The sequence below is a fragment of the Leguminivora glycinivorella genome, chromosome 19 (genome assembly GCF_023078275.1).
Source record: "Leguminivora glycinivorella isolate SPB_JAAS2020 chromosome 19, LegGlyc_1.1, whole genome shotgun sequence".
Classification (NCBI taxonomy): Eukaryota; Metazoa; Arthropoda; class Insecta; order Lepidoptera; family Tortricidae; genus Leguminivora; species Leguminivora glycinivorella.
Window position 1 is genome coordinate 9,711,223 of NC_062989.1, and position 15,855 is coordinate 9,727,077.

General features: G+C 38.4%; 1 protein-coding gene across 1 annotated transcript in view; it reads left to right on the top strand.

The window, feature by feature from the left end:
- The window catches only part of LOC125236241 (very-long-chain 3-oxoacyl-CoA reductase), a 58,732-nt gene extending 44,869 nt beyond the window's left edge, over positions 1–13,863 (top strand). Inside the window, 6 exon segments of the mRNA XM_048142927.1 lie at positions 216–291; positions 2,435–2,603; positions 8,422–8,507; positions 8,510–8,589; positions 9,252–9,565; positions 13,502–13,863. Of these exon segments, the coding sequence (XP_047998884.1) occupies positions 216–291; positions 2,435–2,603; positions 8,422–8,507; positions 8,510–8,589; positions 9,252–9,565; positions 13,502–13,523 (747 nt within the window). The 3' untranslated portion in view covers positions 13,524–13,863.
- The last annotated feature ends 1,992 nt before the right edge of the window (positions 13,864–15,855 follow it).

Consider the following 15,855-nt stretch of genomic DNA (forward strand, 5'->3'; position numbering starts at 1 on the left):
GTGCGGCAAGCGTTTGTCATCTCCGCTGTCATCCAAATAACTTCATTTTTCTTATTTTCGACTTCATTTTGATCCTGCCGCGTAATCTGCCGCTTTCTGAACACAACCTTACATTAAGAACTAATTAAAAAAAATACGAATTATACCAACTAGCCTATTAGCCATAACGAAAACTATGCTTACATAATGACTAATACAATGCGTTTTATTTTCAGTTGGCTGCCCGCGGTTGTGATATTGTTCTAGTCAGTCGATCTATCGACAAGCTGAGGGCGACTGCCGAAGAGTTGGGTAAGTAAATAACTTGAACATGTTTTAATGCTGCTCAACTTATCCAACTTGCACGAAAAATAGTATTGGTACAACAATTCCACTGTAAATAAACATCTTATGCGTACCGAGTTTATTGGTATTGGATCAAAGGGAAAATTGAGAAGCAGTGTCATTTATTTTGACTGATTGTGATCAGACCCGGAATCAGTTTTAATGGCTAGATTCATAAATAGGTTTTAAAATCTCCGTGGTTTTCCTCCGTGGGGTTTCTCCTGGAGTTGCTACACTTGCTACCGAGTTCAGTGCAGACGAATTAAAAAACGACCAACCTTTACTAAGTTTTAGACTTTTTTTAGACCACATTAGGCACTGGTCCCACCGCGAGCTAGTAAGCTTTGAGCTATCGGCTACAAAAACGAACTAAAGATAATCACTCCCGTGCAAATAAAAGAGACACGGCGATTTTAATAGCTCACCGCTGGGCGAGTAACTATAAACATCGCCGTGTCTCTTTTATTTGCACGGGAGTGATTATCTTTTGTTCGTTTTTGTAGCCGATAGCTCATAGCTTACTAGCTCGCGGTGGGACCAGTGCCTTAGTGTCCCACTGCTGGGCAAAGCTCTCTTCCTCCACTCGACCCTATTACTCGCATTTTCCCACCAGTTCGGATAAAATTTCTCCAACTCGTCGCACCATCTCTTTTCTCGGTCTGCCTGAACCCCGACCTACACCATCTATGGTAGTCCGTGGGTCTCACTCGGTAACCATCTTGGCCCACCTTTCAGGATGCATGCGGCAGACGTGTCCAGCCCAGTCCCACTTAAGCTTAGCGGTCTTGGCACCTACATCTACTACTGAAGTTCTGGAGCGCAGTTCCGTGTTTCTGATTCGATCAGTTCTGCGAACACCTAGTATACTGTGCTCCATCGCCCGCTGGCAAACCTTGAGTTTGGACTTTACAGCCTCCGTTAACGACCACGTTTGAGCACCATAGGTTAGGATAGGTAGGATACACATGTCGATGAGTTTGCGCTTGAGACACTGAAGGTCGCCCTTCAATAGCGTTTCATGGACCAGAAGCTCTTCCAGGCGTTTTCGATGCGTCTACTGACTTTCAACTACTCGACAGCAAATATAGGTACATACAATAAATGTCATTATCCGTAACGTTGACGCTATCGAGTAACACATGAAAATTCACAGTAGGTAGCCACGCTGATTCAGCGGCCTACAATAAGCAATAGGCATTTTAAACTCCATATTCACCGGGCAGGGGCGGTCCGCGCCGGGCGTTCCTGCCGTAAGTCATTTTTACGCGGCCGCGCCGGCATCTGTCGTACATTTTTCATACCCATCTCCATCCGCCCGTTGTTGGTTTCAACCTTTGGAACAGCCTTTTGTTTAATGGAAAGATAAAGGCCGAATATTTTGAATTTATTACCAATATTTGGAGGTCGGGTCGGAGGGCTTAAGACATGGACGTTAATTTTTAAAGGCAATTCATACGAGTATCTACTTACTGTCAAATTTGGCCTTATTTATGCAACCATGTCACTTAAATGCCAAACCTTTGTTTTGATGTAATTTTGTAAGAGGTTGAGATGACTTTAGTTTATGTCTATGGAGAAAAACATCTCTCCGAGGCTATACCGTTGATCATGAATATTGTAGACTATGTAGTGCTTCGAATCATCAGGATGTAAAAAAATATACGCATATACGAGTATAATCTGCTTTACTTATTTCATTTCAATTGTAAAGATATGTAGGCCATATCAGTAGTCTGCCAAACAATCACAGACCAGTCAGTTAATCGCAATAGGTAACAGTAGTGAATTAACTGATAGTCCCAGTTTGCTGGTACTACATATGTCCCCCTTAAGGCACTGGTCCCATCGCGAGCTAGCAAGCTATCAGCTATCGGCTATAAAAACGAACAAAAGATAAGCTTTCCCGTGTAAATAAAAGAGACACGGCGATATTAATAGCTCACCGCTGGGCGAGTAACAATAAACATCGCCGTGTCTCTTTTATTTACACGGGAGTGCTTATCTTTTGTTCGTTTTTATAGCCGATAGCTCATAGTTTACTAGCTCGCGGTGGGATCAGTGCCTAAGAGACGAATGTTTCGCTGTTCACGTTTTTCTTTTGTTTATCCAGAGAAAGACTACAAGGTGGCAACAAAGGTGATCCAAGCGGACTTTTGCGAAGGCGAGGAGATCTACACGAACATCGCAAGGGAAATCACTGACTTAGAAATCGGCACGCTGGTCAACAATGTCGGCATTTCTTACTCCTACCCTGAGTACTTCCTGGATGTGCCTGATTGGTGAGTTACCTTTTTGTCTACCCAAAACTTTTGACTAAGGGCCATTAGCATCAACCATAGTTTACAGACATATCAACGTCACGCAGTCTGAAGTCTATGGAAAATCCCATTAAAAAAAAGTTGCTAACGCTAAATTCGGTAACAGACAGTTTGATGCAACTTACCGTAAAACCTAACTTCAAAGAAGCCATGGACATATAATGCGAAAGGGACAATTTGACTCGCTCCGCTCATCGAAAATGCCAGTTTCCTATTTCCTTATAGTTTCTGGTCTTATTCTTCTATAGTGCTAAACTATTTGATATCACGTTTCTGTGCGTGCAGTGCATTAGTAATCAAATAAAAGCGAAGTCGAGCGAATAAAAATATTTCCCTGACTAAACGCTTGATATTTACCTCACATAAACTGTATAAAACATCCCCCAGAATGTTCAAAAACCGTTCCAATTCATGCTTTCAAATCTTCCGCTAATATCCCGCCGTCTGTTGAAATTGAACGCAGCAAACCGCACCTTTCGTTCAGAAACGATTTCCAAAGGGAAGCAGGTGTTCGGGTATTGCCACCGTATGAAATAAGTGCCGTTCAATTGAAATATTATTCGAACTATCGTCGCTTTATCGAGGGATTATTGTGACGCTCCGCGCTTTACGGTATTTGATTTCTGAACGTGGATCGATGTTTAAATTTTAGTCGAGTCGTTTATTTGCGTGTGTTTTGTTTGTTGGTGTTGGTGCTAACGGGTATGCAAACTATGGATTTTATTTTATTAACCCCCGACGCAAAAACGACGGGGTGTTATACGTTTGACGTGTCTGTCTGTTTGTCTGTCCGTGGCATCGTAGCTCCTGAACGGATGAACCAATTTAGATTTAGTTTTTTTTTGTTTGAAAGCTGAGTTAGTCGGGAGTGTTCTCATTACCGTGTCGGGAGTGGTCGGGAGGGTCTCATGTTTCATGAAAATCGGTCCACTGTGTCGGGGTTTTTTTCAAAATTTTAATTTTGTGGTTTTATTGAATTCACAAAATAAGTAAAATGGACAGCGTTGAGTATGATTCAGCCGTGTAAGTCTGGTTTTCGGATTTGACAGTGGTTTGACACCAGATTTTTTTGGAGATTAAAGCCTTTGCCAAAAAAAAAATCATACTTAAACATATCTCACACATTCTAGGAAAAATATAATCTAGATCTAGAGAAATATTGCTTCCTAAATCGAATAGCATAAAAGGAACTAAATTTTGTAGATGCTGTTGCTGCACTATCACTATTATGTCAGTGCACTATTCTCCTTTGGAGACGTACCTACTATAACTGTAGTTGCAACCGAATGTTAATCTTAAATCACATTAGCACTTTGAAGAAAAACCCGTGTAAGTATATTACATAATGCCACCCATTAATTGTCCATCACTCAATCACTCATCTAATGATATACTAAAACTTAAGCAAGAAAAGCGCATTGCGGTAGTTATTTCCTGGTGACATAAAACCACAACGCCTGTTGCAATAATGAGTAAAAGTAGGCTGAGCAAGTAGAAACTTATGCTTTCTGAGCTTAAAAACAATTGCAACGAAAAATACTTAGTTCTGTTTGTAATTAAATTTGAATATTGTATTGGTTATGTGCAAAGAACATAGAATACAGATATCCAGAGCAGATATCCAGATGCCCAAGTCGCATTCTCTGTCTAAAGGTTGACCAACTTGGCCTACACTATAAATTATTCCTCAAGAATAATTACTAAGGGTTTATTATTATTAAAGGCATTTTCTATAAATTACAACATCAGCACTAGAACAGCAGACTAAGTGATTATTGGCAGTCTGACAACTCTGACAGCCAATCACGACTTAGAAAATAGTGTTAATTTCAGGGAGCTTTAAAATTGCTCTCATTATTTGTTGTCTGATAATTAATGCCTGAAATAATAGTAACTTATGCATGGAATAAGTGCCAGAGTTGCATAATATACTAGAGCTCATAAATTAAAATAATCGACCGCTTTTGTGGGAACATTAGAAAAGTGACTAAGCTTATTTTTTTCTAAGACATTCATTAAACAAATAAAGTAGAATTTTATCATGCGAAGAGTTCCTACAAAATCACGAAATTAGGATCTAAAGAGACTACAAAGAAATATAACTATAACACATACAGAAAATGCAACCGTCTATAAGCATGACACGATTGAAGGTCGTTTCAAAATAACATAGTATAAAATGATATAACCACGATTTTTTTTTTACCAATTTTGAAAAAAAAAACATTTCATCAAACACTCCCGACCAATTCAGCTTTCAAACAAAAAAACCGAAATCTAAATCGGTTCATCCGCTCGAAAGCTACGATGCCACAGACAGACACACACACAGACACGTCAAACTTATAACACCCTGTCGTTTTTGCGTCGGGGCTTAAAAACAGAAACCCTTGGAAAAATGGAGGACTTTCCGAATATGCCTCAAAAATTGTCATTAAACGCATCATCATGGCATATATTGATTAATTAACCTCAACTGTCGCTTAACCTAAATCCACTTTGTTCAAATCCCCCATTTCAACTTGCGTCACAATACTCACTTCCCTGAATTAATATAATCACTACGACATTACCGCTCATTAGTCGCTAATACATTGACTTGGCTTGCCTAATGATCCTCGAGGTGCCATATTCTATTAAGACTACCGAGTATAAGCGAGCTGAGGATTCAAATGAAACACTGCTGCACGACTGTGGACTGGACGCACGCGGAAAGCGGGGCGGCGAGCGGCGCGGCAAGCGTCAAAAAACAGATCCTTTGATTTCTATACATTTTGATCGTGCCGCGCGACGCGAGAGTTCATTTGATGTGGCGCTTTCGCGCAATGTCATAGTCCGCAATGTCACTAATAAATCGCATGTCAGTCGAATCCATTTTGGTCTTGTTTTGACAACGCCGCATTTTATATTTAATGTTCTGGTGTTAATCAAATATCGAAATAAAATAAAAAATACTACATTGTGCAACAAGGACAGGAAGTTGAATATTACTAACGAGAATAAGTTAAATCGCGACGGCTGATGGCCAGAGCGATTTAACACTTTCGCTACCAAGAACCCGACTGTCGGGCACACCGCTCGTAGAAGCGTAGCCGATTACATGGGTTTCCCCGTATGTAGCGAAAATGTCGTAGCGCCGCGTAGAGCCCGGTTTCGAAAGTGTTAAAGACTCGAGTTTGTAATGCCTATTCATACTTCCCGAGTTACACACAATGTTTTTCATCACACTTTCAATATAAGAAATATGTTAAAAAGATAAAAAAAGTTCACAACTCTCTTGGGAGAACGATTTTTTCTACAAATAAGTAACTCCCGCTCCGCTTGAGTGAAAAATCACATTTAGTGAGTGTTTAGTGTGATGAAAATAAATAAATGACACTGAAACCTACTAAAACGAGACAACGAAGAGAGTTTTCAGAAAAATTTTCCTTTCTCGCACTTGCGCGCCTAATAAGCCGGCGTAATATGCTTCCAATTGTATCACTTATCTATGTGGATAAAGCTTCATCACGCTGTGTCAAGTATGTCAGTGGGAGAGTGACAGATGTCTTATCCACGTGGATAAGTGATAAAATTGGAAGCATAATACTTGTACGCCGGCAGAATACGTACACAACCTACACATACCACAGAAACAACCAAAAGCCCATCATTCTCTATGACTTTTACGGCTTTCTCGACTCCCAAGACATTGGCTTTCAGACTAACTGCTTGACTATTATGTTAAGTCCTAGACAAAGATGTCTTATATGGGGACACGTGTGTAAGAGCGAGACAGTATTTGAAACCGGGAAGTTAGAAGACAAGCTTAGGCATTAATATAGCGGGAGCTAATTGTATAACTTCAAGCTTAACATTAAATTTGATGGTATACATGTTGATTAGTTATTAATTTATTATACTATAATGAATAGCTCTGTAAAAACAGAAGCACTTGTACTTACCTCTTAGGTACTTTATTTCCTAGTGAAAAGTAAGTTAATGTCGGATCTGTAACAAAATAAATGACGATTGTTAAAGATTGTTCATGATGATTGTCATTTTGATTTTTTTATCATTTGCTAAGCAGTGTGAAAATGTTTGACTCATATACACACCAAAACTTGTATCTTCAAACCTTAGTATATTTTTTCCGATGCCACATGTCATTCAATTTAATAGGACTGTGGCCACGTTTGAAACTTTATTTTCCAATAAATCTGCAAAGAGTGAAATAATCAATTTTATTGGAGATGACTTATCGACTTCTGGATTTATTTACAATTTGATGCAGCTGAAACAATTTTACACTAAGCTATGCGAAATGGATTCGGTCAAAAAATCGCGTCCAACATCATTTATCATCCTCCTTGCGTTATCCCGGCATGTTCCACGGCTCATAGAAGCCTGAGGTCCGCTTTGCCGACTAATCTCAAGATTTGGCGTAGACATTAGTTTTACGAAAGCGACTGCCATCTAACCTTCCTACCCGAATAACCTTATTAGGATTTAAGTAGTCCGGTTTTCCGTCCGATCCTCATGATGTTTTCCTTCACTGAAAAGCGACTGGCAAATATCGAATGACATTGCGCACATAAGTTAGGCACTGGTCCCACCGCGAGCTAGTAAGCTATGAGCTATCGGCTATAAAAACGAACAAAAGATGATCACTTTGCTTGCACGGGACTGCTTATCTTTTGCTCGTTTTTATAGCCGATAGCTCGTAGCTTAATAGCTCGCGGTGGGCCAGTGCCTTAGTTCCGAAAAACTCATTGGTACGAGCCGGGGTTCACAAGTCATTATACTGTTAAAATATGTCCACTGCGTTATCGGATACAAATTATTCCGTCATTAGAGACAAACGATCATTTGGACAGATGGCATCAATCAGGTACTCTTAATTATTTCCCATCAATCGTTCAGAAAACGCAGATGGCGACATTTATTTAGCAAACTACCCGTTACGTAGTGAATTAGTGATTGAGCTGCCAAATACACATTTTAATTTTATTGTTCCATGACTAAAGACCAAAAGACGCTAGTGTTGGTCCACCCTATAATATAGACTGTGGTGATAATGTCTTTTAAGTGGCGGCGTCTAGACAACGCTAAGGTGCAGGTGGGACATTCCGACTAGCGGGTAATTTCAAATAATCGTTTTTTTTTTTCAGTTTACAATTCAATTCAATTCAATTCAAAATATCTTTATTCATGTAGGCCTAGTTACAAGCTCTTATGAATAGTTCATTACATATATATTATGATCTTAATCTAACCTAATTATCAGAGCAATTTATTGTTGTAACTCTAACAGATTTATTGTCATATTATTAAATAGAGTGTCCACTAGTCACATATGTCACGCGTGTGTGTTCAGTGGAAACATTTGGAACGCAATAGTGTTAAACATGATAATTAGCTGAAATTACCCACCAATCAACATTGTCCCTGTACCTTATACCACAGTATAATAAAGAGTACTATCGTACAGTATGGCCACTCCCGCTCCCCGCTGAAAGCGCCGCCCACTCCCTCTCGGTTACCTCTCAGTTACCACCCGTCAAAAACGCGAACAGTCAATTTGTCATATCTCACTCATACAAACGTGGTACGCGTTCACCTACACGAGCTTAGACTGTGTGCTAGGAACGCGCCCCTTTCATACATTTGATCGCTATTGTCCGAGATGTGCTTATACATAAAAAATTACGGTCAAAATATAAATCTTGCCATTCTGGCCGAATATCTAGCCTTAAGTTTACAAGGCATGTTCAAATACTAACTCAGACCTTAATTCCAGGGAGAAGATGATGTCCAACCTCATCAGAGCTAACGTGGCCTCGGTTACCAAGGTTACCGGCCTCGTGTTGCCCGGTATGGTGAAACGCGGCAAGGAGTGGTGATCAACATTGGTTCCGCCTCTTCCATCATTCCTAGCCCGCTGCTGACTGTCTACGCTGCGTCTAAGGTGAGAAAACAATATTGGTGACTTAAGTATACCGGTTCGGTGTTTACCGTAAGCTAAAACGAAGCAAGGGAATGGTGAGAAACATCGGATCTGCCTCCGTATCATTCTCAGTAATCGCAGTCCGTTGCTTACAGTGTTCACTGCGTCTAAGGCTAGTCATAAAACATACATAGTACTTAAATTAAGTTAAAAGATCGTTTATTAATTTATAGCGTGTCACATATATTTCAAAAATTATTTGTGAAAATAGTTTCACTGAACAAGATTTTCAAGAATGCAATGAATTTTGAATTATTTTGCCACTATTATTTAATTGTCCTTTTTAAATTAGTAGTTTTTGAAATTCAACAATTTCCTGCGTATTTGTTTCATTTTCGCCGGTCAACGAATTTCAAAAAGTTAGATCAACCAAATAATAAAATTTCTTGTTGTTCAACAAAGACTGTTAACTATGCTTTTCGAATAAACTCAATGTAATTTTAAATAGCTATTCCTCATAAAATTCCTAAAAATCCCTTACATATAACATAACACAATGGCGCCCGATCCCTAAAAAAAGGTTTATCTATAATCTTTTTTTATCGTTCACCGTCGACTACAGTTTATCGATAACCTATGTTATCGTTCGTCTATCGTTCACTAATAATAACATTTCCTTCCAGGCATACGTGGACAAATTCACCGAAGGTCTCGACATGGAGTACCGAAAGAAAGGCATCATCTGCCAATGCGTCATGCCCGGATTCGTCTGCACAAACATGTCTGGTATCCGCAGAAGTACCTTCTTCGCACCCACCGCTAAGACTTTCGTGAAGTCAGCCCTAAGTCTCGTTGGTACCGTCTCTAGGACTACCGGGTACCTGCCGCATGCTATCTTCACGAATGTCATCAACTTCATCAATGAGGTCAGCGGGAACTTTGGCGTCTGGCTTGTGACCAGATCTATGGAGAACAGCCGCGCTCGAGCGTTGAAAAAGTACAAAAAACAATAATTATTTTACTACAATTTATATTTCTCTATCCTGTGATGCAGCAAGCCTTTTTCTTCTTACTGATATACTCTTTCTTCCTACAACACTCCTTCTGTCATGGTAGTAGTAAGTACTTATTACATTAAAAATTAAACAATTGCCTTGTATATGCTTTCTTTCGTATCTTCTATTAATCGCTACTGAAGTTTGCAGTGTCTGTTCTAATTTATTATGGGTATAAGTTATAATAAGCTTTAAAAACCAGCTACAGTGGTGGAAAGACAAACAAACCTGAAGAACTCTGGACCTTGTTTTTATGAAATATTTGATTTGATTATATTCAACGGGAGCCCCGCTAATAATTTTTCGATATGATAGCCACCTCACACTATCGTTTCCCGAGCGTAAGTAACTTTATTTCTGCTGCTTGGCATAACTGCGCAGATACAACATTTTCCATAGCACTGAAGACCCTTGTGTGGCTCGACGCTCGGAAGGTCTTAAGGACCGACCCCACTTAGGCGTCGCGTGTCTCGCGGCGCGCAACGGACGTCTCCGCCACGCCGCCTGAATGTAATTCAAAAATCGTCTCCTCAGTACATTTTGTATAGGAAGGACGTAAGACGCGCCCCTAGGCGGCGCGGCGCGCGCCACGCCGCCGCCACGCCACCTTTGCGCGCCGCGAGACACGCGACGCCTAAGTGGGGTCGGTCCCTAAGTGTGGCGTGTCTCTAAAAAGAAACGGTCTTCTACCTCTACCAATAAAATCCTATAACTAATTTAGCAGTAATACTCCTTCTCTTCTTGCTGCATCACACTTCCTTCACATCTGCATGCCATTATAACTGCCTTACACCAAAGACATTGCAAACGCATTAGTCAATTTCAAACCTTTTAAAATGTGATTTAGTTAGTATAAGTACAAATATGTTACCCGGAGCGCTGTAATATTTGCATTTAAGAATTTGCTTACTTATTTAAATGCCTAGACAAATGACGCCAATCACTTGCTTTACGATAACGAAACGGTCTCTATCACTTTTCATATTAGAGCGACTGACGGTTGTGTTTCATTAGCTGCGCAAGTGATTGGCAAGTTGGCTATGCATAATTATTAATCTTGATTGAAATTGGTAATTCTGAAAATTAACGATTATTCCATCATATTAGACAATACGGTTTTCGGAATTACCGGTATACACCTTAAATATGACAGTTATGACTAGCTGAACTCTTAACGCTTTCACTGTTCACTCATTATTGCAAAAAAATAGGTACATAACATAGGTGGTTTTCATATTTACATTCCGTGATCGCATGCGCTCAACGCTGAGCCTATCGCGTTTTGCACTCTTTTAGTAAAACCGCGCGTTTTGCTAACTTTTGGATGACTCAAAGACAATATAATATAATATTCTAATTCTACTCAGTGAAGGCGTTAAACATTTGAAGTAACAATTAATTTAGTTATTATAGGATAAAGATTTCTTAGTAAAAAGGGATTGTGTACATGATACGATATGTATAACAGTTTGGTGTACTAATAAAATGCTTGATTTTAACTATAGTTTTATTAACTGGGTGGTGGACCTAATGGGACAGATATATTTAAGTGTAAATATCCTGCAAAAATCAAATTAACATTCAAAAGGCCAGCGACACGCTACTAAATCTAAAATTCTAGATAATGCAAGGTACATGGGGACAATTTCGACTGGTGGTTTCACAATTTTTACGTTAGGAAATAACGTGTTGTCAGGCAGGCAATTATGGTCGCGCGATAAATCATAAAACATCTGACCGTCCCTATCGCACTTACTAATAGTGCGATAGGGACGGCCTGATATTTTATCGTCTATCGCGCGACCATGCTACCCGTGCTGATCACATCACATATTATGACACGCCTGTTCAGTGAAAAACTGTTCACAGACTGAACAAGGGTTATTTTTAAACGTCAAATTTATACGAAATTATGACTTTTCCTTAACAAGTGCAAAGTCTGGGCTATCAAAATTGTTTTCAAATTATCTATCTTGATCTTGATTAGTTAGACGCTACGAGTATAGGTACAGTCAACCAATTGGAGCCCTAGGCCATTGTAGAACTATGTCATAGTGACGTTAAAATCAGATTGTAAGAAATCTCTTAGTGCTTGTCATTGTGACATGGTTCTAGAGTGGCCTGGCCTAGGGTTCCAATGTGGATTTCTTACAATCTGATTTATAACGTCACTGTGACATAGTTCTATAGTGGCCTAGGGTTCCAATTGGTTGACTGTACATTAGGTAGCGATGTATACTAGAGAGAACAATTTAAAGTCACATTACTATAAGTATGTAACTGAAATTATGCAAGTAGGTAAAAACAACGTGGAATATCATTACAATAATTGATTACATAATATAGCCTTCAACGTAAGAGGCGTAATTCTATCAATATTATATTTAAGTACTATTCATATTCAAAACAGAAGTTCTAGGTGAAATGCCATGGAGTGAAGTTAAAATGCAAAATAACCTTTCCATCCATCCAAAGGATAAATTTACCAGGTGTATTAATTACCAATATATATTGTGTCAAACAAGTCTGTCAGTAAATAAGAACTAAGAAAACTATAGGTATCCTTTTCTCTAGCACCCTAAAGAAAAGGATGCATATAGTTTTCTTTGTTCTTATTTACTGACAGACTTGGTTGACAGAGTATAGTTTAATTGAACTTACTTGAATGGCGCGATATCCCAAAATGAGTTTTGGCCTCCAGCAAAAGAGCTTCGCCACTTTGCTCGGTCCTGCGCTAGATTTCGAGGCGCCGATCTTAAGACGATACGGTAAGGGTAAATTCTCCATACGAACGCTCTCGACTATTTCCTCCCTGGTTTTTGAAGATAGAGCAATGATTTTTTCAACACAGATTGTTATTATTTTTATCTGTGTCGGGCCGTTTTGATTTTTTGATATTCTACTTTTTCAGTTTCAAATTCAGTTTCAAATTATTTATTCCCATATGAATATAATACATATTCACTTAAATGAGAACATATAGCTTTATCTAATTGTAAATACATTGGTAGCAACAAGCAACACGCTATGAGAGAGTTAGTGAATTTATTTACAGGTTTATAAATAAGTTCCAACTACAGTATAACATGCTTCAATGACCTTAGGTAGTATACAAAGTTATTAAACATATTTGATAATCATTGTTGTTTCATGAAATTATTGTAAATTGTTATAATTCAATTATTATCTTTTCACCACATCAACTGGTAAAGAAATAAAAGATTCTTTGTAAACAGATGGCAAAATTGCATCTTATCCACAAGCAAGTTTAGTGTGCAAAGCAATTTCCTAAAGATTGTATCATAATGTCTTAAGCTGGCTGGTAGAATTTACCTGTAATTGATGATTATTTAGATGATTAGTGTGATACTCTAAACGGGCCGACATAGATTATTTCATTGTTATTCAGATTCTCAAATTTCGTTCCGATTGATTAAGTTTTGAAGGAGGAAAGAGTCGAGAGCGGAACCTCGATTTTAAAGATTTTTTTTTTAAATCTTTTGACTAAGTTGTTCTTAATGGACAATTTATTTTCGATAAATCTAGTTAATAACATTTGTATATTTAACTAATATTCCCAAGTTGAAAGGCGAGTTCTTTCCATTTTAGCATTTTCGCTACCGTATCCTCTTAAGTTTACAATTATATTACGTTTCGAAACTAACATTCAACGTTTCGAGAACTGCGTTATTCCCGTTGTTTCGCAGAAAACTCCACTGCCACGTGTCCATGTGGTATTCCAAACCACGGACAAGGCCTTCCTCAAAACGATGGAGGATAATTTTTAAGCGAAATTTTTACCATCCATGTTCCAAGTTATTATCACACAATAATGTTCATATCATGTCATAATTAAATCATAACTCATTATTTTTCAGGAAAGGGAAACTGGAGGCCTGATTTCTCACGTATTTATTGCAGACATATTTATAATATTATTATACCTATTTAAAGTTAAGAGATGTTTGAATGTTATGTTTTGTTACATTCCTTTGTTACTTAATTAAAATAGCCATAACTATCTAAGTATGTACAAAGTTGTTGTTTTTTCATGTTTACGAAAAAAAGTAATGTATCGTTTTCGCATTTAGGTAATTAATTAAGTAGGCAATCAAATGTACAAATAAACATTATATTATACATACATACATACAATCACGCCTGTATCCCATGAAGGGGTAGGCAGAGCACATGAAACTACTCAGGTTTCAGTGCCACTCTTGGCAAATAAGGGGTTGAAAGAAAACGAAACTGTGACATTAAAGTGACAGGTTGCCAGCCTCTCGCCTACGCCACAATTTAACCCATATCTCTCAGTCGCCTTCTACGACACCCACGGGAAGAAAGGGGGAGGTGAAATTCTTAACCCGTCCCCACACGGGCACCCACGGGAAGAAAGGGGAATAATATTATGTAAGTATTATTTTTGTACATGTTCGATAGAAATGTTGTAACTATGGAAATTAAAGCTTGAACAAAAAATTCCGCTACCTACCCTTTTCTGATTCCACAAAAATTCATTCGGGGTTCTGGAAAAAATATGTTCATAAACTATTTGTTTAAAATAAATACAACCTCATTCTCATTTCATACCATATTAGACATAAACATGCTCACAGATTGACTGCTGTCATACGTCAAACTTCAAAATCATCAAAAATGTAACCAACGTTCATTCCCATAAAAAATGCAATAAAGAAAATCCTAATAGTGAAAATAATACCGAATCCATACGATGAACAAAAACGAACGAAATTATACGAAATCCAGCGCTGCCTTCCAAATAATATGACATGGCCGCTGATGCTGCAGTTGAAAAGCCCTGCGAGGTTGCATTCAATATAAACCAGATACTGGTAGTTCTTGGATCTATTCTCATACTGTTGTTGCTGTTCTTCCTTGTTCGCCATGTTACGAGTGGCAAGTGATGGATGAATTTATAAAAACATCTTGTACGATGTAGGCATAGCGAAGACTTGGCGATGTTTCTACTGGCTGTAAGTTGAACAAACGCAAAGCAAGATGACACAAGATGACACAAATTGTTGTGAAGTGATGGAACAGACAAAAATATCCTGTGTAAAATAACAAAATCTGTCAGTAGCAGCTTAAAGACCAAAGGATGTGCGTAGATTTGATGTGCCCGTGCGCTAAAATGTTGGAACCATGCATACCTTCATCACGCAAAGAGTATGCCGTCTCCCCTAAGTATCCTACGTGCACGTCTTAGTTAGCACACGCGTTTAGAGTGTAGTGTACAGCACCGATAACATGGTCGCGCGACAAACGATAAAACATCAGGCCGTCCCTATCGCACTTACAAATAGTGTGAAAGGGACGGCCTGATATTATATCATTTATCGCGCGGCCATACTTGCCTGCCTGGTCTAAATAAGCCCACATGCCAGTTCGGCGGACTATACCAACCTTTTAGAACGGTTTCGCACTCTGGTCCATATCCTTGAGAATAAGATTGTATGACCAATCTTGTTAGAATTATTTGCGTGATGGTTGACGCACTACATCCGATCTCCGGCATCTGATTTTTCTCCGTCATTTTTAGGATGTAGTGTGCAAATTACCAAACAAATAGTACTATTATTTTATTTTCACGGATTCGAATAGGATATAGTGCGAAACCGCTCACAATCGCATAAAGCAACATGACGAATAACTGACACGCTGATGATATCCGCTGACATTGGAAACTGACAAATACGAACGTTTCCGAAGGAAACCCTTTTCGCACTACATCTGATTTTGAGATTATAGCTCAAAAAGTCTCGCCTTGATCTTTAAAAAAAAGAGTAACATCAAAGTTTAGAACAAATTTTGAAGAATGTGTAATGATTATTTATGTGGATAAACCAATGTATGTAGTACAACAACATTGATATCAACTAACTTAATACAAAATCCAAAAATAAAATAAAACTATTTTAAAATAATAACATTTACGCTACAAGGCCACAACAAAAGGGCTTAATTCCCAAAAGTTCGCATCAAAAGTGCTTAATTCTCAAAAACATGGTAATTAAATATTGATTTAGGTACACATGTTACGTTTGATGTAATCATAGCATTAACGTCAACTTACAATATTACAATTTTGCAAATTAAATATTAATTTCAAAATCAATACCGTGGAATTATGTTTTTCTCGATTTCCCAAAAAAAGTTCAAAGTGGAAATAAGCCCTTTTGAAAAGACACTCCTCATCTGTACTGTAGGC